The sequence below is a fragment of the Pristiophorus japonicus genome, unplaced genomic scaffold (genome assembly GCF_044704955.1).
Source record: "Pristiophorus japonicus isolate sPriJap1 unplaced genomic scaffold, sPriJap1.hap1 HAP1_SCAFFOLD_589, whole genome shotgun sequence".
Classification (NCBI taxonomy): domain Eukaryota; kingdom Metazoa; phylum Chordata; class Chondrichthyes; family Pristiophoridae; genus Pristiophorus; species Pristiophorus japonicus.
In genome coordinates, this window is record NW_027254498.1 from 83,969 (window position 1) to 109,683 (window position 25,715).

Consider the following 25,715-nt stretch of genomic DNA (forward strand, 5'->3'; position numbering starts at 1 on the left):
GTCCGAGAGTTGAGTTCAATACAGTCTGCAACTTAGATCTGTCCATACAAGCACATCTCACGTCAGCTGAACAGTAACTGATGGGCACGGGCTATATCGACCACTATACCAGTAATGGGAGGTCATTGAGGAGGCAAGCCTGCACAGGCTGCATCGACCTCTATCCCAATAATGGGAGGTCATCTAGGAGGGATGGGGAGTGAAGAGTAAGAAAGAATTTGGAGTCAGTTGAGCTCCTGTCTTATTTCTCTATGGGCTGGAATTTGCAATCAGGATGATGGCAAACTGGCAGTATTTGCCATCATTCTGCCTTTGAAACTGACCGCAACTTCAGGATTTGGCCCATGCAGAAATTGCAAAGTTGCGGTCTGTCAATGAGAGCTCTGAAACTGGCTGCACTGTGCCACCACCACCACCCCACAGATTAGATCGAAGCAGTTTTTATATGCTAAGTACCACAGCTTGAATTTCAAACCCGTTCCATTCCTGCTCTGTAATGTAAAAGCAGCTGGAGTGTATCCTAATGGAATAAAAGTTGAAGTTGACTGAAGAAAAATGTTCCAAAAGATGCTTTGTTTATACTTTGCTTTTGCGTCATTTTTAAAGTTTGGGTCCAATAAGTATTCCACGGGAATTAGTGAAATCTCGTTAAAAAAAAAACTTCAGTTCTTCCACAGTAATTGCACTGTTAAATTCCCCACTAAAAGCTGGACCTAAAGGGATTAGAAATAATGGGTTTCAATAGCGCACTGACTGCAAAAAAAAAAAGTTACGGGCTTGGAAAACTCATTTTAATTTTGTACAGTGTCAAATTTGTCCATTTTATTAAAAAATTTTATTATGAAACTTTTCAAAAAAAGGTTTTTAATTTTTTTTTAAAGTTTGTCCATGTTTATTTCAGGTTTGCCTTTTCCCCATGTGAGAACCCCAATTTTTTTTTTGCTCTCTCTAACTATTGTTAAAAAGTTAGAATTTTAAGAGCTTACACTCTTCCTTGTTCACCGTCTGATAGAATTCTGCCAGATCTTTGTGCAGAGAGTACATCGGGGCCAACAGCAAACGCCTTCGCTTTGCTGCGGACCACATATTCCAGACCTGTAAGTTACTGGAGTCTTACAAGAGATGCAACACAAATGGTGCAAATGGTTCAGATATAGTAGGTTAAAGTTACACTAACTTCTCAAAGCCCTTGTACTGGACTACACTATATAATAAATCCCTTTAACCTCCAAAGCATTCCACAGATTTGCATCAGTTTCAGCTTGGATCAGAATGCAATTTAGCCTGCAGTCCCAGAGTGTCCTACCATTACACATCACAGAAAGGGGCCATAAGTGCCCAAATTGAACATCCTGCCAACTTCTATCCTGTCACTAGCACCTCAGTGAATATAGTTTAACTTCTCATTACTAAATACCGTAACAAATCTCAGGGCAAGTCATTACTGCACCAATTGCTTCCTCCACTGATTCGAATCCAACAAAAAAGGGACTGATGTCTTCCTAATAAACAGGATGTCAAATCAAATGGCATCATGTAAATTCATGCTGAAGAATATCACAAGTTACATACTGACTAACATTCATTTGGAAAATAGATTATCTAAGCCCATTTCAGAATGCACTCGAGTTGTGTTTTCATTAGCAGAAGTCTGTGATAAATATAAGTTCGGCATATCCAAAGAAATCAGAACAGTAGGATTTTCTCAGTTACTTTCAAAAGATCAACCACCTGAAGACCACCACGCAACTATGATCCAACTGGAAAGTGGGAATTAAACCGAGCCTTGGGTGGAGCAGGCATTGGACAATTCATTTAAAATTAAAATACCTGATTATAAAACATAGCCGTGGAATACTTATTGGAGCCAAACTTACAAGAATGCAATTTTAAAAATGGCGCGAAAGCAAAGTATAAACAAAGAATCTTCTGGAATATTTTTCTTCAGTCAACTACAATCCATTAGGATAAACTCTAGCTGCTCCGTTTTCTTCCATTCCTGCTCTAATGTATGTTAGAGCAGGAATGGAACAAAAGGGTTTGAAAACTTCAAACTGTGGTATTTAGCATTATAAAAACTGCTTCGATCTAATGTTATAGGACAGATCAGTTTCCCTCCAGCCATAGTATCCAAATACCCTGCAAAATAGCTGCCATTCTATTTGGACATTACAATTTGTAATTAAAGAGGTAGGACTGCTTTAGTAAATACTGACTAGATGAATCCCAAAGTTTAACAGATATTTAGAAGTCAGCCTTTTGGATTTTTGTAACCATTGATTACATGAGAGTAAATATCTTTGACAGTGCAGGGTTGTTTACAGATGGTCTCCTTATGCAGAGAGGGAGCGAAGCAAAAAATATTTGTGTGCGCGGCTTTCTTGAAACAGACAGTAACTCGTACCCTTCGCTGTCCTGGCACAAACACTTCATTTATTTTGTGTGGTACAAAGTATTCCAGCAAGCTAAGCAATAGGTGAATGTTCAAAAAGAAAGGCATTGTCCTCAAAACACAGGTGAGTTGGAAGATCTGATTGATTAAACAGTTAACCAAAGTACTCAAATTTAAAAGAAATTGCAGTCCAGTATTTTTACTGACCTTCACTTGTAGTCCCAACTGAACTGCATTGGTAGTTCAGATTGTTTACGAACTGTCAGCAAGTTGCAGGAGCAAGGGTGGGCGATGGGATTTGTTGACATGGTAACTTGGTTAATAATTGGAAACCAAGATTACTGCTACTCTTTCCTGGAGAGGTGGGGAAACTAGCACATGTGATATACTGAAAATGAGCGAAGGAGTTTAAAAGTTTTTCAAGCTCCAGTGTTTATTACTTCAGCTGTTACTGGTCACATCTGCTGGATGCAACGCAAACCACTCACTCAGAGAAAAAACAAAATGTGACCACCAACCTTCCATAAGGTCACTGAGACAACAAAAAACTACCTACTGGGTCACAAAAGGCATCTTTGCTGATCAGAAATGAAATTTACAAATCCAAGCAGTCTCATTTTTATAAATGTCCCATAAGCAAATGTTTCAATTCTTGTGACAGTCGCATTCTTTCAACAACAATCATTCACAGAGAACAAGAGAACTCCTTACTTTAGGCCCTTTTTCAAAGCTTCATAAACCTCATCCAGCCGTTCAGGCTGAGGGTTCTTGGGTGGGAGCGATTTATGGGAAATGTTGAACATTTTGCCAGCTCGAGAGACGGTTTTCCGTTGTGTTGTTGGGGTGCTGAACACCTTTAGTTTCCTGCTAGATGAGAATTCACAATGTCAATTAAAGAATTAGCAACTTTCAACAGCACAACTGTGACCCACTATCGCCAGCAGAAACAACAACACATTTGTCACCAAAATGATCACAATGGGTTTGAAATTTCTCAAAGAAAATCATGGCAACTCCTGGTTATCTCTCCAACAGCCCAGTATTAAAACTTAGGGGTACGCAACTGTGAAATTGTTAGGTAGATAATTACAGAAAATACCAAGACACTCTGTGGAATGTCAGTAAAAACAACTACAATGTCTCAGTACAGAAACAAAAACAGAAAATGTTGGAAACATACAGCCAGCACCTGTGGAGAGAAAAGACAATTTGGGCCCTTCATCAGAACTGATGTGGACACTTGAGTGCAGCTGACATTAAGCCGCATCTAGATATTAAGCCACTAAATCCCTCTCTGCAGTTGGTATACCTGCTGATTCTCACCAATCTGCCTCAATTTCCCCAAACTTACTAAAATGCCTGTCCATCATTCAGTCGTCAGGTTAGCTGAAGGGCACATGTTTGAAACATCACCACCTGCCTTTTCTTCTTCCAGATGTTACTTACTTACTGCATATTTCCAGCATTTTCTGTTTTTATTTCAGATTTCCAGCATTTGCAGTCCTTCCTTTTTATTTCCCGATTGTGGTACAGGTACTGTTTTGCTCAACATATACAATCTTTGATATGGATAATTATTCATTCGTGTTCACTCTAAATACCTTCCTGCAACAAATGAAACACCCCCGCCACCCCCCCCCCCCAAAATCCACCAAAAACAACACATCCAGACCAGCTTTCTTTTAAGTTTTTCCTCTTCGAGTCAGTTTGTGGACGGAGATTCAGAGGGCCGGAAGGTTTGATGGACTAGTAAATGACCAAGGAGAATTGTAGTTAACTCACTTACATCCAAAATTCTGCAACCTTTTAAGCCACGGAATTGGTTTACTCCCAGATTCTGGATATATTTGGGCACGAATGCGGAGGAAACTCCAGGCCGTAATTTTATTCAAATCCACAGCTAGACCCAAGTAATAGTTCAAAAGAGAAGAGTATCTGCTAGGGTTCCTGATCATAATATAGTGATTTCAATGGAAAGGGAGTATGTATGTTCCTACATTACAACAGCGACTACAGTCAAAAAGTACTTCAAGATGTCCGGTGGTCATAAAAGGCGCGATATAAATCCACGCCTTTCTTTCTTCTTTCTATGTGGCTGGCAGGTGAGGAATATTCTGGGCTTGGCTGCAATGCCTTAGAAATGAGTAACCTGCCGAGAGTCCAGGCTCGCATGATGAATGCCAAGGTACCAGAAGGCTGACGGTGCCCGTGGAATTGTAGACTAGCAAGAGTTAATGGGGGTGAAATAGGTCGTCGGCAAAAGCACGAAACAGACGATAAATAAACGGGTAGGAGGAAATCGGCAGCACGTTTCATTTTGCTGGGTGTGTAATTAGTAGGGAAAAAAAAATCAGGCACGATGTATAACGAGCTGTCGATTCACTAGCACCCTTATCACGCTTAGCCAAAGACCAATTTCAGCCCCAATGTCTCCCCGGAAAACACAAGTGAATGAGGATGGAAAGATTCAAAGCATATTCAATCTTTTCAGAAACACAATTGTACTTTGGGCATAACACCAACTGGATGGGAAAACCCTCAATCTGGGCTTATTTTTGGTGTTTATTACACATTCAAGGCGAGAGGAAAATGGTGAAAAAACATCCTCGTGTGGAAGTGCATCCTTGGTCCTTGGGTTAAACGTGGTGACTGCAGTTAACTTTATTACTTTTATTGGGCCACCAAGGTCATTTCACAACACAATGAAAATTAGACCTCAGCGACTGCAAAAACTCGAAGTCACAAAGCAGGTTTTATGTGGATGCAAAAAGAACCTTTCCTGCACTGCATTCTCCATGTAGCAAGTCAAAATTAGCTTTCCAGGAGTACACTGTGCTAGAAAGTGCCAGTACAATTCAGTGATTGCCTTAAAGATGCAACTCACTGCCTGTTTAGCCTCTACATTTTCATTCTGACATGACACTTTCACTAATGGTTAATCATATCCTCTTCTGCTTTTGGACCTTTGTTAATGACCATCCACATTTCATTAATCTATCCAGACAGGCTGATTGTGCCTGAAGTGTTTCGCCAATAAACAAATAACACAGCTGGATAGACGACAGTCATTGCGTCATTCAGGTAAATCAGCAGATCTGCTCCCGGAATTGATGAACCCGACAAGTCCATACTTGTTACGACATTTTCTCTCCACTGCAGGGTAGCCAAAACAGTCTGTTCAGATATAGCTTAATTTACCTTTACAATACTAATTAACATTTGGACGATCAAGCTTCTCCAATCTAGCAACCCTGGATTTATGTGTTTGTCTCATAACACTCCTGTGGTGTGACTTGGGACATTTTAATACGTTAAAAGCGCTATATAAATACAAGTTGTTGTTGTACAAGTTGTTGTTGGATAGTTACTTGAACTGTGTTTTTGGTTTTCTACAGCACACAGCTCAAATAATCATCCAGGGAAACCAGAAATTCCAACCGCACAAAAAAAAAACAGCAAAATGTTTCTACATCTCCCCAACCCCTCCTGACAGTGGTGACTGATGCTAATTTATAATTCCACAGGCATCAGAAGCCCTATGGGACCTCATTCAAACAGCCACTGGCTCAATGGTAGCACTCTCGCCTCTGAGTCAGTAGGTTATGGGTTCAAGTCCGCTCCAGAGACTTGAGAACATAATTCAGCTGACACCTCAATGCAGTACTGAGGGAATACTGCACTGTTGGAGGTGCCGTCTTTCAGATGAGACATTAAATTGAGGCCCCGACTGACCTCCCAAGTGGACATAAAACACCAAACGGAACTATTTCAAAGAAGAGCAGGGGAGTTCTCTCGGTGTCCTGTCAAACTGATTATCTGGTCAATATCTCATTGCTGTTTGTGGGATCTTCCTATGTGCAAATTGTCTGCCATATTACAACAGTGGCTACACTTCCAAAAAAAAGTACTGCATTTTATTGGCTGTAAAAAAAAAACTTTGGGACATCCTGAGGTCATGAATGGCGCTTTATAAATGCAATTCTCTTTCTTTCACTCTGCAAGGTTTCAGCCCAGACAATGGCTGTTCCTCACAGGTCTGGTCTACTGTGTGGGGAAGAGGGGGGGTCGGGGGGTGGGGGCAGGAAATAGAAGGGAAGAGAGTAAGTCTTTCAAAGCCAAGAGGTTATTGGATAGAGATCAGCAGCAGCACTGCCTGGCACTTTGCCACTCCTGTTGCCATCCCAGCGGAGATCAGCTAACTCCGAACAGACATGGGATCTTCCTGGCCTCCTTGGCTCAGGACCATAGTGGGACAGTGTATTTACATACAGAGTCTTCAGAGGATTGCAAATCTCAAGTTTTTAATCAATTCTCGACATTATATTTAAAAAATTGAAATGTCGCAATTCTGGCTCAGTGGGGAAAATGGTCCTTTAAGCCTCCAAGGACTTGGATAAGTCACTAACCTGAATGTTTTGTCCTGCGGTGAATTGACTCCAGCAAAAGATTGACTCCTAGTAATTCCAGTTAAGAAAATGCGGCGCACAGGCCGCACGGACAGCGACATTGTGAACGGTATCCTGGCTGGGAGCCCTGTGGAAAAGAGAAAAGGCACGGATGAACTACTGTCCTATAATACATAGACACACACAAATGTATGCTTATAAGCTAAAAATGTGATTATAATTGCAAACACTTCAGTATGTCAAATGTTTGTGAAAAAGGCAGTAATTTCATGCTGTTATTTTCCTCATGTAGACATTTACAAATATCTTTCAGTCTGCACAATTCCCTCACCAACGCAACAGTTAAACTCTAACTGATCTCAGGCAGTGTTTACTTACAGCAATTAGACTTTGCACCACAGCTTGAACACATCTCTGTCTTATCAGTAGAACAATGCTCACTTTACCCATTTCCAGCAGTTCTGCACTAGCTTAAGTTCCAATGGTTTATATTATTTCAGTGTAGTCAGAATGAGTTGCATTACTTTAAACTAAAGACATAAGTATATTAGCTAATGTATCTATGCTCCTCAAAAAAAATCAATGGCTAGGTTGGGTGACCAGGTCTTGGCAGCTAATGCCGTCTCTAAATCAAATATTGTAAACTGCCTTCAACAATGCACTATGCCCAATTGAAGGCCACCCAAATAGTCATCCTGGGAGAAAGATCAATTGATTAATCACAAACTGGGATTCTTAAGGAGAAAGTATTTCACAAACTGGTACAACGTGCCAAATATGGGAGAAATTAATTCCGACGGAAGCTGATTCAACTCCTAAATACAGGTTACTGGACACAACTTCTTGGTGAGTATTTTATCTCTTGGCACAAGCATCTTTGTACATGTTCAGGAGGTCTGTACCAGCAGGAAACACGCCATAGCTAATTTTGTAATTATTTTAAACAAATAATTTCACCACTATTGGGAGATCTCCTCCAGTAACATTTATGGAAGAAGAAGAATCCCCCGCCCCCTCTCCAATATTTGATCTTTATATCTGGAACGTCTTACTCCACCCCTTCCCTCAACACTTGTTACTTCTATGCAAAATCTCTCATCTTAAAAAAAAAGAGATTTATGAACAATCTGATTTCTGTCTATAATCAATCACATTTTATCAACTGAGCCAGAAGAAACACAGAAATAAAGGCAACAAATATAAAATGCAACAGTATTTCTTACTGCAGCACAGTCCGCAAGACAGACTCTGTCCACGCTTAAAGATCCCGCCGTTTAGTTCCTCAAAACAATGTCCTGCTGCCGGCTTCCCTTCAGTCCGAGCTACCACCTCAGGTGACAGTTATAAAATATGAAAACTGATCAGCAGATCTTTACATGACTTTGTGACAACTGAATGGGCTCTTCACCGAGTTTCCTGTGTTATTCTGGTCAGGACTATTCGACAATTGTCCTAATGTAGTGAAGAGAGAAGTTTCAATGAAGCAAGGCCACTGGGAATCTTCCAGCCTCAAATATCAACTCTAGCAGAGTACCCAGAGGGCTCCACGGCTGCCTCCTGGAGCCGACAGTGGAAAATTCCCAATGCAACCCAAAGCAGAACAGGAGGGGACCCAAGAGACAAATGAAAGCAATGATACAAAAAGTGCTTATAAGCTTACATCAAAATCCCCATAATCTTCCATTTAATAAGCTGCAGAATGGTAGGTGGAAAAATATTCTTGCTTTATTTGCAATTTTATTAGGTTTCAGATCTCAACACCCTGTCATTTTAAGTCTTTCCAGTTAACCTACTAACCTTTTAAACATATCTCCCATTTCACAAGTTGAGATCCACCATTTTGATTTATTAGCAAGTGGAAGTGTTGGTCTTTGACATTAAGATGCCAGACTGCCTGGCTGCCCTTTTCCCTGCCAATATATTTTGAGATTTAGTTTGCAAGTCCATTCCACACAACGTGAAGGGCTTAGAACAGAATCCCTTGCTTTTCTATGGCTCATTGAATGGAGAAGAGGAATTCAGAGTCCTGTTCCCAATCACTATTCAGCAATCCTACTGGAAGTGTCTGTATGTAGACAGAATTCTCTTTCAAAAGATGTGTGTGAGATTAATTGCCACTTACAATATCAAGATTAAGACAAAAAAATAACAATTATATTTGAAGGAAAAGGGTAGCCAAGGGTAATGTGGGCCTTTTAAAAGCAGATGGGGTAATATTACAAATAAAAATAAGGAAATTGCAGACTTGCTGAATAATTACTTTATGCTAGTCTTCACTGTAAAGGAAGAAAAGAAAGAAAAACTTGGATTTATATAGCGCCTTTCACGACCACAGGATGTCTCAAAGCGCTTTACAGCCAATGAAGTACTTTTGGAGTGTAGTCACTGTTGTAATGTGGGAAACGCGGCAGACAATTTGTGCACAGTAAGTTCCCACAAACAGCACTGTGAGAATGACCAGATAAACTGTTTTTTTTGTCATGTTGATTGAGGGATAAATATTGGTCAGGACACCGGGGATAACTCCCCTACTTTTCTTCGAAATAGTGCCATGGGATCTTTTATGGCCACCCGAAAGGGCAGACCGGGCCTCGGTTTAACGTTTCATCCGAAAGGTGGCACCTCCAACAGTGCAGCACTCCCTCGGTACTGCACTGGAGTGTCAGTCGAGATTTGTGCGCTCAGGTCCCTGGAGTGGGACGTGAACACCCACAACCTTCTGACTCAGAGAGGAGTGTGCTACCCACTGAGCCACAGCTGACAACTAAGAGGATAATATAGCTGATGTTACAGGGAAACTAAATGAATCAAAGCCTGGAACTCAGTAAAGTTAACGTAAGCAAAAAAGCAATATTAGAAAAGACAAATCCCCAGGACCTGGTTTCCACCCCAGGGTTTTAAAGAAAGTAGGTGGTGAGAAAATTGCAGATGCTTTAGCCATAATTTTCAAAGTGCTCTTGATTCAGGAATTGTCCCTTTAGATTGGAAAATTGCAAATGTAACTATTATTTAAGAAAGGCGAGAGCGAGAAATCAGGAAATTATAGGCCTGTTAGTCTAACATCTGCGATTGGAAAGTTAATGGAATGTATAATTAAGGCCAGAGTGACTGGGCAGCAATCTGAGTTGATTCGAGAGAGCCAACATGGATTTGTAAAGGGTAGGTTATGTCTAATGTACCTAACTGCATTTTTTGAAGAAGTACCTATAGGGGAATGTCTATAGATGTGGTTTATATGGACTTCAAGAAGGCATTCGATAAGATTTCACATAAGCACCTGTTAGCTAAAAATAAAGCTCATGCAATTGAAGGCAAATTATTACATGGGATATACAGCACAGAAACAGACCATTCAGCCCAACCGGTCCATGCCAGTGTTTATGCTCCACTCAAGCCTCCTCCCGTCTTTTTTCATCTAAATCTATCAGCATAACCCTCTATCTCCTTCTCCCTCATATGCTTGTCTAGCCTCCCCTTAAATGTATCTATACTATTCGCTTCTTGCAAAGCTACCTCCCCACTATATTCTAGCCCCCTAGATATAAAAGCTAACAGTCCATTACCCTTTTTGATTATTTTCTTGTACCTGCCCACTATATTTTAGTGATCTGTGTATACATACCCCTAAATCTCTCTGGATCTCCACTAGCTTTCCACCATTTAAAAAAAATACACTGATCTATCATTTCTTGGTCCAAAATGGATGACCTCACACATACACTCGTTGAAATCCATATGCCAGTTTTGCCCACTCAACTAATCTATCAATGTCTCTTTGCAATTTTATGCTGCCGTCTCCTCCTTCTTAGGCGGTCCCTCGAATCGAGGATGACTTGCTTCCACGCCAAAAAGGGATGAGTTCAAAAAGTTCATTGATGTTTCAATGAAGGACCTAATATTCCAGGTCCCGAACTGCATATTGAAGGGTGGAAGATGCCCGTGCCTGGATTTTTTTTTTTAAACGTGTGGTGGCCGTTGCACACCAGCCACCACATGGGCTTGACAGAGCTTGGTCTTGGGTCCAGTGGCAAGGGTTAACCAGGACGACTGGAGACCAGCTCTGCTGCACGGACCTAGTGCGCGCACACGTCGCAGTGTGGGCTGGTCCGTGCTGCCCTGGCCCCGAACTCATGCCTCTCCTGGGCCTAGATCACATCGCTCTACAATCTCTCGCCGTTCCTTCACCCCGACCTTGCTGCTCCTGCTCACGCTCCAATCAACCTGGATTATGGTGACGTCCAATCCAGTCGCCCTCTTCACTGCCATCGCCCTCCTGCACCAGCTCGCGCTGCTCCCAGGCTGCCACTCGCCACTCCTTTCAAGGCCCCGACCTGCCACAGGTAATCCATTGCAGGTTAGGGCCTTCTACTATGCTGCCGTCTACACAATGCCACCACTCTATGTGTCATTGGCAAACTTGGATATACGGCTTTCTATTGTGTTATTTAAGTCATTAATAAATCTAATGCATAGTTGAGACCCCAGCAGTCACTTCCTTCCAATTCGTACATACCCATTATCCCTACTCTCTTTTCTGCCTAACTAATCTCCTAACCAGGTCAATGGCCTTGCGACACAGGTTAGCAAGGCCATTAAAAAAGCAAACCAAGCACTTGGGTTTGTTTCTAGAAGTATAGAATTAGTAAGTAGGGAAGTTATGCTGAACCTGTATCGAACGTTGGTTAGACCACACTTAAGAGTACTGCGTACAGTTTTGGTCACCATTTTATAAAAAGGATATAGGCATTGGAGAGGGTGCAGGGAAGATTTACAACGATTATATCAGAAATGCGAAGGTACACATATCAGGAAAGGATGAACAGGATGGGTCTCTTTTCTCTTGGGAAAAAAAGGCGGCTGAGGGGTAACCTAATTAAGGTCTTTAAAATTATGAAAAGTTTTGAGAGAGTGGATAGAGAGAATATTTCCACTTGTGGAGAAGAGCAAAAATAAAGGCCATCAATATAAGATAGCACCAAGAAATCCAATAAGGAATTCAGGAGAAACTTCTTTAACCAAAGAGTCAAAGAGTGGTGAGAATGTGGAGCTCGCTATCACAGGAAGTGGTTGAAGCCAATACAGATGCATTTAAGGGGAGGCTAGACAAGCATATGTGGGGGAAGGGATAGTGGGTTATGCAGATATATTTAGATGAGGAAAGACGGGTGGGGGGGGGAGGGGTGCTCGAGTGGAGCATAAACGCCGGCATGGACTGGTTGGGTTGAATGTTTCTGTGCTGTATATCCTATGTAATCCTATGTAGTAGATACTCATTGATCCATATCCCAGTAAGGAGTGAATGTCAGCAGGAAATAGGCGAGAAAGAAATGGAGATATAAAGGAATTCACTGTTTTAAGCATCTATTTTGTGGCTTACACTGGGCAGAACGGAAGACAGTCAGAGCAGCCCCATCACACAGCTGGAAAGCACAACATGAACCATTAAACACAAAACTTCAAAAGCTATTCAAAATATTCAACTGGGAATAGTCGAAAGATGACCCATAACTCACGTAAACAATAAATTACGTATCGCACAGTCCACCATAAAAATGCAGTTACTGAGAATTCACCAGGCTGAGAGATTCGACGCAACCATTCCACACTTGGGTTCAGCAATATTTTTTTTAATTGGATTGTTAAATTAGAATGTCAACTCCCGACCAGGATCTGGGACGGATGGCAAACCATTAGGTTTTCCACAGCGTGAGGCCCAGGAGATTTTAACCCTCTGGCTCTCATCTGTACAGGCCCAGTCAGTTTCCCGCACAACCCCGGAGGGAAGTGCTAGCTTGCCAGGAGACGGGAGCGGGATTTCCGTCGGCAGGAAGCTGCTGCTGGGGACCCAAAGGAACGGTCCCTGGAACTCAGGTACATGGTTGGGGCTGCTGGGAGGGCCTCATGGTTGGGGAAGGGGATAAGAAGCCCAGAGCAGGGGGAGAACAAGGTTCCCTTATGGGCCACAAGGACACTTAATTAACACCACCCAAATACTGCAACTGCTCAAACATCTCATTTCCTGGTTGAGAGATTTTACTATGCACAAATTGGCTGCCAAAGTTGTCTACATAAAGTGGCTACAGTTCAAAAATAATTGGAAATATAGGGCTTTGGGAGATCCGAGGATGTGAAGGCACTATATAATGCAAGTTTGTTCTTTCCTTCATAAAATCCAGCAGCGAAAGGCTGACATTTCTCAATGTGTGAGGCTGTGTAAAATGAAACTGTTGCACACTATCAGATCTTAAGATTATTGACAGTCATTTCCTGATATCTTAGTGAAACCTTTGAAGGTCCAAAAAGTGAGGAACTGGAACATATGAGCATACAAAAGTGAGAATAGGAAAAGACCATCTAGCCTATTCCATACTGTTGTGATGCCTCATGTATCAGGTCAAGAGACTCCCTGACTCTATGTGCCATATAGTCCTCTGGGAGAGGTGAAAAATCACAAGACCCAAGGTCAATTTGGGGGGGAAAAAAATCTACTATTTACATTTAGCTCACGCTCTATACACTTAACTTTCAAGTCCCTCCACCTATTCTTTAATACAGGATGTTTAAAAAGGATCAGACTCACTAGAACTGGAGCAAACTAAAAGCCGAGAATTGCAATTTCTAAGATACTCCATTCTAAACTAGTTGCTTCAAAAAAAATAGGAGCAACTCCGGCCAAAACTTGACCCCCTCGAGTTTGCTCAGATGGGACAGTTGGTGCCAGCCTTCTTCAGAGCTGGTACTTTTGCCTCTTTGCAGGGGTGGAGTGCACTTTGTCTTTGCCTCACGGTGAAAATTGTGTAAGATGCAGTGATTCAAAAATAATCGGTTTTGGAAATCCCCAAGAAATCCTCCTCGGCAGGGTCTGTCATCTAAAGCTCTCATTCCGACTTGGTTCTTCTTTTCTTCTTTCAATATTGCTATATTTAGTGTCCATCTCTAAGCCTCCCATTTTGCCGGCACTGTATTCGGTGTAGGGCTGTAGCTCCGCCCCTAGCACCTCCTGCTGTGCTGCGCCGAGGTGGAATTGGGCCTACAGCGATTGGAGTAATTTTTGCTCGATAAATTAGGCGGGCCTCTCTGATGTGCGACGTTCTAGCGGGCGGCCCAAGGATTCAGCTTTACAATACAAACAGTCTGCACCTCAGCTATCAGGATATGCATTACCCACAGAAACAGTTATTTAATTGAAACAACAAAGACCTGTGGCTTTGAGCACATTAAACTACGAGACATTAACTCCAGTTCACGCAATAGCTGAAGGATGACTCGCTGTGCACTTGTGCTTCACTTACTCTCCAATGATTCTCAAACATCACTGGATTTCAGAAACTAATCAACAGAGAAACTTTACAGAGATTGTGACCCACCACAGCACAGAACCATCTACATTTTGTACCTTCTCCACTGCAGAGTTCTCTCAAAAGCCACCATGACTCATTTCAACCTCATGCTACACAGCAGTCTCATCATTACCGATCATTTGATATTCCCGTTGCAACCAAAAAAAGAAACAGTGCCCAACACATTGAGTCAAGTTCTATAAGACAGCTATTTACTGAACAAAAGCAAAGCATTTCAAAAGCCCACACCTTCTTTACTCCATTACTGGGACAATCCTGCACCTCTTATCTCCAAGAGCTGGTCAAGCACTGAGGAAGTGCAGCTTGGATAGACATTTCGTTCCTTGGATTAAAGGTATGAGGCTACAGTTTTACTGCTGGGCTTTACTATTCCAAGTAGAGCAAGAATAGGCAGACTTCAAGCAGAAACACCACCTTCTGCATTCAGTCTCTCTTTATGTGAGAACTTACAGCTGCAATCAGTTAAAACAAATATATCTGCCACATCCCCTACGTCCTCTCAGGACCCCAAGCCATTGACCCCCCCTCCCCTCCCTCAAATTTGTCATTTCTATCAGTCACAAACCAGTTACATTCCGAGCATCTGCGACAGTCAGTAACTGGTACCAGCAAGTGCTGGAATACCAGTGCCAACTTGTATGTGGAGGTCATGCCCTTCTCTCAATGTTACAATGCGTCTACACATGGCATTTATTGTGGTGCGTATGGAGTCGTGGAAACGTGAGAAGGCAACATCACCAGCCTGCCCAATGCAGCTTTGCAAGAAACCCTTCCAGCACTGAATATCCTTTGTGGTGTCCAACAAAAGCACATCTTTATTATCAGAGAAAATGTTTGTGAAGATCAGGGGAAAACTGCTCAAGGCAGAGACCGAGGCAAACAAATCTTTATCACCAACGATGTGCTCCGAATAAATCAAACAGCAGAACTGTTGCACACTATTTGTGCACGGGTAGATTATATAAAATCTAAATGCAGAAAATGTTGGTATATTAAATCAGGTAGTTTTTAAAAACATTAATTGCCCGTATTAATCTTCCTGCTGTCTTTAGGACAATGAAAATTTACAGTTTGTGAAAGAATCCATCCCACTATACGGAAACCTGGCTCCATTCTTGTTCCTGCACAAATCCCACTGCAGCCCTCAGGGTTAACACACAGCTTTCACCAAATTATTTTCATTAGAGAAAACATCTTGGGAGGAGGTCACACGGGTTACAGATATGGAAACATTCTAAAGAATGTTGGGACTGTCAGAAGCAGAATCACTACATTTCAACGGTTTTTATACCATTTTTATATTCTAACTCAGGACAATATTTTTATTAAATAAAAAAGATGCATATAAATCCTATTTTCCCACTGGGCAGCAGAAGTGCTACGATTGGCTTCAGTGTCTCTGGGCGAGAAAGGAAAATTAAATATAAAGTTGTCAAGTTGCCCAAGGTGCTCTCATCCGATTGCTACCCAGTAACCTCTGCTAAGTGTATAGGTGAACATTGGACAAAGGTAGGTTGGCTGTGCTGTACTCCGTAGCTGGATAGTCTGACACCCCTCATGGTCAAGACACATGTACAAATCTTTTGCTGCTGAATGATTTAACATTCTCTTTGAATGGATGGAACTGCAAAGGAAGGAAACTCAAAGACAAATGCAGATGAAGGAGGGCATTTAGCCTCATCAAGTTCATTCTTGCACAGAAATCAGTGGGCTGCCCATTACAGCATCTAACTGCCTCTTGAATGAATTCAGAGTTTTATCTCAATTATCCATCTGAAAGACTATTCCAGTATCACCCATACTCTGAAGAAACATTTCCCAACATTAGCATTGAATTTGTCTTTTACCAGTTTATATTTTTGTCCTGCAGTCAAGGTTGCACTTAACAGTGCTCTGGATTAAACTTTTCTATTATCCTTGTTATCTTATATACCTCTCATTTCAAGGTTGAAGAGTCAGGGTTTTTCCAGCCGATCCTCATAACTCAGTTCTTTGACATTCTAGCATAGTCCTGTCCATTTCAAAATTTCACGAGGTCCTTCTGCAGTTTCTTGTCTGCCTGCGATTGCATTGAATGAGAGTTCAGGTCATGCACGTAGATTAGGACCACCTCTTCCCTTCTCTCCCAGAACCATAATAGGGTGCCCCTTGTCCTCACCTTCCACATTCAGCAGGTCACCCTCCACCACCAAACACATTTTTCAGCATTCCGAAGGGATCGTTCTCTCTGGGACACCGTGGACCCCTCTCATCACCCCAACATCCTCTCCCCTTCCCCCGGCACCTTCCCAAGCAAGTGCAGGAGATGCAACTCTTGCCCTTTCGCCTTCTCCCTCCCCACCATCCAGGGTCCCCAACTCTCCTTCCAGGTGAAACAGCAATTTACTTGTATTTCTTCCAACTTGTGTATGGCATTTGCTGCTCACGATGCTTTCTCCTCTACGCTGGGGAGACCAAATGCAGATTGGGTGATCACTTTGAGCCCCCGTTCAGTCCACAAGCATGACCCTGAGCTTCCTGTTCCTTGTCATTTTAATTCTTCATCTGACTCCCACTGAGACATCTCGGCCCACAGCGTCCTACACTGTTCCAATTAAACCCAACGGAAGCTCAAGGAACAGCACTTCACCTTTCGATTAGGTACGTTACAGCCCTCTTATCTCAACATTGAGTTCAACAATTTCAGATCATAACTGCCGCTCCCATTTTCTCTCACAACAGGTGCTGGTAATAATTCTGCTGTGCCATTTACACATCTACTAGACCCATCTTTTGTTTCTTAACTTGTGTCATTAGTGTCCAATTTTGCCTTGCACCATCATACCTTTCGTTATTTAATCACTGCTATCCAATATCCCATCACAGATCTTCCCTTTGTTCTTTCCTTTCCCCTCCTTTCCCAAGCTCTGCACTTGCTTAAAAACTGTTAGCTAGCTAACTTCGTCCAGTTCTAATGAAAGGTTGTCAACCTGAAACGTTAACTAGTTTCTCTCTCCACAGTTGCTGAATGACCTGCTGAGTGTTTGCAGCATTTTCTGTTTTTATTTTAGATTAGCTTGTACGGGCCACAGCACTAATCCTAGAGTGCTCCCTCACTCAGTGCATCTCCCCAGCCAGACATCAATTCTACAAGTACTTGTTACTTCCTCTCTGAGCCAATTCCTTATCCACATCTAGGTTTTACTGTAGATAGATACCCATTGCCTTAAACTTGTGGAGCAATTTTATAGACTATCACTGTCAACTTGGGATTTCACCACTTCAAAAAAAAAAGGCGGTTATTCAGGCAGGATCTCCCCTTCTGAAATTATATTGACCACTTTTTCCAAGGCTATTTATGTACTGGGAATCTTCTAGCTTGTTCCTGCTCATGATTAAGTAAATTAACATCTAATTATTTGAAGTGAACAAGGTAAAAGCAAGCAACTATAATACAGGTTTGAACAAAAATGTTCCCGGGGAGTTAGAAATCTTGTGTTCTGGTTTGTCCACAGTGGACAAATCAATACATCTTTTTATCAGTGTTGAATTCTGTAAGTACGTTAAAAGTACATTACAACAAATTTGTTAAAACAGTGTATGATTTAAAAAACAAAACTGGACATTTAAGCAGTCAGTTGTACTAGTAAGAGAAATCTCACCACAGCAACAACAGACTGAATGCATTGCGGGAACAGCAACATTTAATTTTTTTTTTCAAAACATACCATCCCAAAACCTACAAAGCCTATCACCATAAATGCAAGTGATTAGAAACCACTTGACCTAGTCAAATCTCATCAAAATTACCCTGGCGAGGTGAATAAATACTAGGGATATTGATAAAATGTCAACAGAACATTACATCCCTTTGCAGATGGGCTAATAGTGAACTTCCTACATTCCACAATACAAATGTGCTCATGCAGCTTTTTATACCAGTCCTTCATACAGCAACACAAATAGGCACAATGCAAATATTCTATTCCGTGCAGGAGTACTGCTTGTTATAGTAAATTAAACCCAACAGAAAAAGTCTTCATTGCACACCATATTCAAGCTAACGGCGATAGAACCTCTTTTCATACAAGCCTGGTTTTTATCACCTTATATGTACCAGAAGATGGGTTGCAAAACCGAGATTAGAAATACAGGATAACAAAGAGAAAATTAAGTAGCATTCTTGCCAATTGTGTCAATTAGCATCTTGGGCATGATAGGAAGATATTCTCCACATGTCACTTCCCTCAGACAATGCCTTCTTGGGGGGAGAGAAGAAGCCAGAGGCTAGAAAGGGAAGGTTGGAGGGAAAATCAGCTTGGGCCTGCTATTCTGCATTCCTCTTGGATCAGTTATGAATGGCAATGGCAGAAGCTGAGGAATAAGCCACCTGCTTCTCCCTTCGGCTGGAGAATGGTGCATGGTGCTTAAGTCAAGGACGTGCATTAAGAAAAATTGTGAAGGAGGACACACAAGTTCTTCAATGCCAGATAGAAAGTACAAATCCGCACAGTGCAATAAATTATCAGCAACACTGGAGTCCCAGTTACTGGAGCATTCATTTTTGTTGGCTGCACTAAAATACTGCCATTGTAAAATACTACAGCTGTGCCAGTATGCACAAGCCGAAAGAAAGTACGATGGTCACACGTAGGCTGCACAATATTTAAATTGGCCCGAAACAATAGCGAGAGAGTGATTAATGGACCCTTCTGTAAAGTAACTGTGGTAATTTAAAAATAAAAGCCTGTTTAGTAGATGCGGCAGTCATCGTTATGCAAGGGAATCAAGGGTACATGACGCGCCCAATAATTACATAGATATCCAACTGTCCCAATTGCTTCCTGTGATATGAATAGTGCCAGAGCGGTACTAACACTGAACCACAATATACAATGCAGCATAATGCCTGGGTTGGCAACAGGAGGTTCCACTGGTACAACTATGCAGTCCTCATCTACTGAACCTAGGTTTTGTAACACTTCACAATTCCATAGATTTGCAACTAATCAGCCGGGAAGATTACAAGTAATTGAGTGAATGTGGCAAGAAATTATAATTCTGATAGCCCAGTGGTTAAATGCATCACTTGGTGTGGTACAAGACAGATAGGCTAGAAAAGGCCCCAGCTTTGATTCCAAATGGCTGCTATGGCAGCCAATCTCAGCCGATGTAATGTTGGGGGTTCCACCTGCAGTTCCCTTCAGCTTTGGATTTTTCTGGACACATCGTAGAACTTCCCCACAGCATAATGCTGCTCGAACATTAGCAAGACAGAACAGCTAGCAAGTGGCACAAGTTGAACTTCAGCTGAAATCAGTTCATGCTAGCTTTCTAGAAGGCATCATCGAGACTGAAAACCGATTTAAACACATGCAGCTACTTATTTACAACTGACAAATACTGGCAGGTCAAAATAGCTGCTGTGCACACAAAGAGTCATACTTGGTAGGGTTTGAAATACGTCTTCTCTCCACTCCCTCTTCAGCCCAAAGGCCGTGCAACATGTGTGGTCAACCCGTTAGTTAGTTCTGTACCAAAGTCATTCCTGAACAAGTCCCTCAGAGACCCAGGGACAACTTTCCCTTCCCTTCCCTTCTCTCCCTCCTGACTGAGGCATGCTGCAGTGAAAGTTGCCAAGATCAGGAACTCCACAGCTGGAGATGGATAGGGGGACAAATTAGACTTCCTGACTGCCATTGTGACCTAACATGCTGCGCTATGAACCTTCAATTAAAAGGCAGAAAGAAAATGTGTTTTATCCAGTTAGGAACTTGATTCGGAGCCTTTTATAAACAAGAGAAAAAACGATTGACGGTAGGAGGCAAAATAAATCACTGCCAAAGAAACAGTTGCAGAAACATTGCGAGACAGAGAACCGTGCCAAGTTTCAAAGGCGAAATCAGACAGCAAGGACAGAACTGCAAGTGTTGCATCAGGTACACGTTAGAGAGGTCCCTAGGCTTGGTGAGAGCACCACGATTAAAGGCAGACATTTGTCAAGATGGATAACACAATTACAGTCCAGCAAGTGAAATAAGACCATTAGCAAAATGGGCTAATCTTCCCAAACTGAGCAGTTTTGTAAAGAAATAAAACAAAGACTTGCATTTATATAGTGACTTTCTGGGTTTAATGAAAGACCAAATCCACTGGTGGGGGGGGCTTTGAATCTTTGAATCAAACGGCTGCAGCCAGTTCCATCCAGCTGTGTATCTAAAAGTTTGCGGCTTTTCAAAAATTGTACAAATATTTACATTTCCCCAAACTTGTTTCTTTCTACCAATGTCAGATGCAGCAATGGGCCATCATCCGATTACTAATATTATTCTAACTGCTGTTTTTTTAATAAAATAAATCTATTGGTATTATAAATCAATTTTACCCACTGGCCTTGTACTAATTCTCTAATGGGGAACTGCAGGAGCTCTTCATTTTGTTCCATGGACAATCTAGTGGTATCCATAAGTCCAGGATGGTTTTGGCTACTTTCTACAGATCCATCTCTTGGGTGGGTGTATGGATTTTGCAGGTATAAAGATGGGTGATATGCTAATACTTAACTAGTACTCCGCCTCATTGTGTTCATTAGGAGGATTCTTCAGGGACTGGGTGTGTTGTTAATCTAAAGTAGAAGTTGCACCTTTAGCTGAGCTTTTGTGCCCTCTAATTTCAGGGGAGTGGCCGTATGGCTGATGTACTGGTATTTCAGTGCGTGCGTGTACAAAGGCAGTAAAAGTGCTTGTTTAGAAGAGGGGTATTTATATGGAGAAAGCCGAGACTCTCACCAGCTGTTTAATGCTCTCTGACCGAGTATTACATTCGCACGCTGTTTCGGAATTACTGCATCAGGGGATCTTTCTGGTGGTTTTTGTGGGATGAAAAGTTGTGTCCTAGTGTTCCTGCTAAACAGATGGCTACAGAAGTTTTAAAACTTTTGTTTTGATCTTTTTTCTTCTTTCCTTGCTGTACTGGAGAATTTCTATCTGAAGAATGAGTTGGTATCGCTGTAATGTGTGCCAAGTTGGTGGTTTGGACAGATTTTTTATAAACATAATTATAAACTCATTTGTTGCCCAATTTTTCTTTTAAATCCATTTGTTGCACTTGCTCTATTATAAATATTTGGAACATTTATTTCAATATTCAAATTGCCCAGTGTACCCCTTTTGGAAAGATACTGATCTCCAGTTAGAAGGTTCCAAATGATAAGGCAATGATTCAAGTTTATAAGCATTCCCATTGCGTTTGAATGCAAGGAACCTTGTGAGTTTGTACAAAAAGCAACAATTTGCCTACAAGGCAGTTCCTGCACACCACAGTCACTTGCACTATTTGTTTAGGTCAGATTCTAGGAAGCTGATGCCATGAGCTTACGGTCAGTGTTTACACTGTTAAATCCGTTTCCGATATCTCAGTGGCAGAATTCTAGACCCATGAAAAGCTAGGTCTAATATATTTTGTTTGATGGCATCCTTCACCTCCATGTTCCAGATTCCTGCTGGAACATATACATGCTAATACAGGTGTTAGTCATAGCTCAGTGCTAGCATTCTTGCCCGAGTCAGAAGGTAGTGGATTCAAGTCCACTCCAGAGCACTAGGCTGACACTTCAGTGCAGTACTCAATCATCAGAGGTGCCGTCTTTCGGATGAGATGTTAAACCGAGACCCCGTCTGCCCTCTCAAGTGGATGTAAAATATCCCATGGCACTATTTCTAAGAATAGCAGTAGAGGTCTGTCTGTTGTCCTGGCCAATATTTATCCCTCAATCAACATCACTAAAAAACAGATTATCTGGTCATTATCACATTGCTATTAATGGGAGCTTGCTGTGTGCAAATTGGTTGCCGTAATTCCTACATTACAAGTGTGACTACACTTCAGAAAGGACTGTAAAGCGCTTTGGAACGTCCCAAGGTCATGAAAGGCTCTACATATATAAATGCAAGTCTTTCATTTATTTTTGGGTTAAAACCCAGATTGGCAGCACAGGAGCCACTTGAGTGTTCATTGCAAGAATTTCCTGATTCTGATTTTAAGTCTTCAGACATCACCCATAATTCTCTCAAAGATTCCCTGAATTCTTGTCAGAGTTCCTCAGAAGGGAGCACGAGCACAGTTGTAGAAGTCTCCCATGAAATTGTGAAAGAAGACAATGAGTGTCTGACTAAGGAGCTCGTGGGGCCAGTAGCCCTAGATTCCAGCCATACAGAATGCAGTGATGAGAACTCAAATAGTTCATCACACCACACCACACACTCCCATGATCCTTCGCTCTGATGAAACAAGCCTGCGACAGCACAGCAGCTGGAGCCCGAATTTACTGAGCCACAGAGCGACAGGACATGGCTCTGTGCCCACAACTCCCACACATGGAAGTATTTTCACGGGTTAAAGGAGCTGGATTTCGGAATGTAAATGTGGCGAGTCTGCACACATATCAGTCTCTCGTGACCTGAAGTACAGAAGTAACAAATGCAATACCAAGTCCCACTGTCAGCTGTCTCTCTTGGCTGGGGATGATACATGGCACAGGGGAAGTTCGTGAAAAGAGAAAAGCAGGAGAATAAAAAGAACAAAACGTTATCACTTTACTGCCATTTCTCTGAATGCTGAAAGCCACTACACAACATTAAAACTGCATGCCTTCTTCAGAAGCTTGCATATGACCCAGAAGGAACAATAAAATGTTAGACTCCCATGGCAGAGTCTGCACTTCAGAGTACTAACAGTCTAATGATAGCTATCTCACCATGTTTGGACACAAGAACAAAAATCTCCAGTCACAACTCTCCACAGATCGACTATTTTCCTACAGGCATCAATTACTTCCAGCTTCAGTCAAATCTCAGGCAATTCCTTTGTTTTGCTCCCACTCAGGAATTTGATATTCTATTCAAAGAGGTCATTGGTGGGAGTGATGCAGGAAAGGGAAAGGGCTGGGCAACTCTCAAAGAATAGGCGGAAGAGATCCATTTTGCCCCAGAAGCGGAGCTATGGATGTTTGGTATTTATAATCTACGCTTCACAGGTTATTCCAAATAAATGAATGCAAGCTCACACCACGGATGTGTGCTGACATAACTGCTTTGAGTCACACACTCAACACGGTGACTGTTTCAATTTTAAACACTCATTTATAATTTAATAGAAATGTAGAAAGTTACAGATTAGAGTCAGCATTCCTCAGCACTAAATGGAGGTCTCAGCCAAGCATCTTACAACATGAGCTAGTGTTTCTGAACGGTGTAGGTTGACCATTGCCCTGCAGCCAAAGGTTTATAATTGACAGAGCAGTACAGACTAGAGCGCTTAGGCAGTGTGTTATCCAATCGCTCACCCTCTCAAAGGGCTTAGCATCCAATAACAACAACCCTGAGGGTGAAAAAGATAAAAGGCAGAAGAAAGAAAAGGAACACAGAATTCAGAAAACTTGGTGCAAGTCTGAGTCAATGTTAGTTTCCTGGAATACAATGAACTCGCGAGGGGCTTGGGCTGAATTTCAGCTGTTCTTCACCAGCAACTGCAGCAAGTGTTGTAATTTTACCTAGAACAGGGTGCCCAATTCAGTTGGGCCCAAGAAATTGGAGCAGAATTTCCCTGCAATTCAGCAAAATGCTATTTTGACCCCTGGGGTAAGATGGGGTCCAAGATGCTGAAGAGGCAAGCAACTAATCTGTAGGGTAAACCAAAATAAAATGTGTCTGCCCTGAGGCACACAAAGCAAAGAAAGCAAAAGCTGCAGCTGGCCGGAAGGATTTTCACCACATAACCCTGCACAAATCCAGGAAAAGGGTGCAGGGTGGGAATGAACACTAATACTAATGAACACTGGTGTCTATATCATCACATGGGACAGAACTTTGTGGACTCTTTGGGAACACATTTCACGACACCACATTTCAGGTGCCAGCTGTGGCTCAGTTGGTACCACTCTCACCCGAGTCAGAAGGTTGCAAGTTTAAGACCCATTCCATAGACTTGAGCACATAATCTAGGCTGATACTCCAATCAAATACTGAGGGAATGCTGCGCTATTGGAGGTGCCGTCTTTTGGATGGGAGTTTAAACTGAGGCCCCATCTGCCCTTCAAGTGGGTGTAAATGATCCCAAGGCACTATTCGAAGAGGAGCTGGGGAGTTCTCATTGCCATTTGTGGGACCTTGCTGTGCATAAATTGGCTGTCGCATTTCCTACATTACAATAGTGACTGCACTTTGAAAGTACTTCAGTGGCTGTAATGAAAGGTGTTATATAAACAAAGTCTTTCTTTTACTCTCTGCTTTCTGGAAGACCTTCAGGAGTCTAGCCTCATACTATTTCAAAAAAACAAAAATAACCAACACAAAGCCAACATGGAAGATTCAAATGTCAACATTTGGAGGGAATGGGGAGAAAAATTAAATGTAAAACGTCAGTAGGGCTAAGTATTGTACAGAGTTTTGGCTCTGCCAGTAACTATTTCCACAGAAGGACCATCTTCCATTTCGCCAATTACAATGCCTCCTTCAGTCAATCAATTTGAGCTGTCAGTCAAGAGAATTGGCAAATACAGTGAGAGTCATGTACTCAGAGATCCTTAAGGGCCTCCCTACAAGCATTCAGTATGTTTCCGTTGGACCATGTACAATAGACACCTCAAGTCGCTGGACCACCAACGATGCCTCTGCAAGATCCTACAAATCCCCTGGGAGGACAGACGCACCAACATTAGCGCCCTCGTCCAGGCCAACATCCCCAGCATTGAAGCACTGACCACACTTGATCAGCTCCGCTGGGCAGGCCACATAGTTCGCATGCCAGACACGAGACTCCCAAAGCAAGCGCTCTACTCTAAACTCGTCCATGGCAAACGAGCCAAAGGTGGGCAGCAGAAACGTTACAAGGACACCCTTAAAGCCTCCCTGATAAAGCGTGACATCCCCACTGACACCTGGGAGTCCCTGGCCAAAGACCACCGTAAGTGGAGGAAGTGCATCTGGGAGGGCGCTGAGCTCCTCGAATCTCGTCGCCAAGAGCATGCAGAAATCAAGCACAGACAGCGGAAGGAACGTGCGGCAAACTAGATTCCCCGTCCACCCTTTCCTTCAACCACTGTCTGTCCCACTTGTGACAGAGACTGTGGTTCTCGTATTGGACTGTTCCGCCACCTAAGAACTCATGCTAAGAGTGGAAGCAGGTCTTCTTCGATTCCAAAGGACTGCCGACGATGATGTTTCAGTGCTTTTCCAACCCTGATTCTTCCACAGCTCCCTCATGACTCTATTGACAACATAATGCACTTTACTGAATAATAAAAAAAGAGTCTGCACCAGATGCTGAATGTGATAGGATACTGGCCTTTCCTCAACATTCTGTATGACATCAATGCTCAGCTCAATCAACAGTGAGAGCCAGTACAGCAGCAACCTATAAAACATTTCCATATATAAACATACCACAAGATGACTTCAGTGCTATAAATAGTTTTATCCCAGGACTATTACATACAGAATTAATTTAATTAGACTGAATTGATGAACTAGCCTTTGTATCAAAGCAAATGCTTCACCAAATACACTACGTCACGTTGCA

At 42.2% G+C, this 25,715-nt stretch overlaps 1 protein-coding gene across 7 annotated transcripts in view; it reads right to left on the reverse strand.

Annotated features, from left to right (window-relative positions):
• Nucleotides 1-25,715, reverse strand: part of LOC139255166 (rho family-interacting cell polarization regulator 1-like) — a 173,328-nt gene that overhangs the window by 66,686 nt on the left and 80,927 nt on the right. For 5 of the 7 annotated variants that reach the window (XM_070873884.1, XM_070873886.1, XM_070873885.1 and 2 more), the window contains exons 2-3: nucleotides 6,799-6,925; nucleotides 3,104-3,259 (exon numbers count right to left, since the gene is read on the reverse strand). In XM_070873884.1, coding sequence (XP_070729985.1) covers nucleotides 3,104-3,259; nucleotides 6,799-6,899 — 257 coding nt within the window. In that variant the 5' untranslated portion in view covers nucleotides 6,900-6,925. Of the gene's footprint in view, nucleotides 1-3,103; nucleotides 3,260-6,798; nucleotides 6,926-16,092; nucleotides 16,149-25,715 lie in introns of those variants that run through there. The other 2 variants (XM_070873881.1, XM_070873880.1) reach the window with 2 other exon arrangements.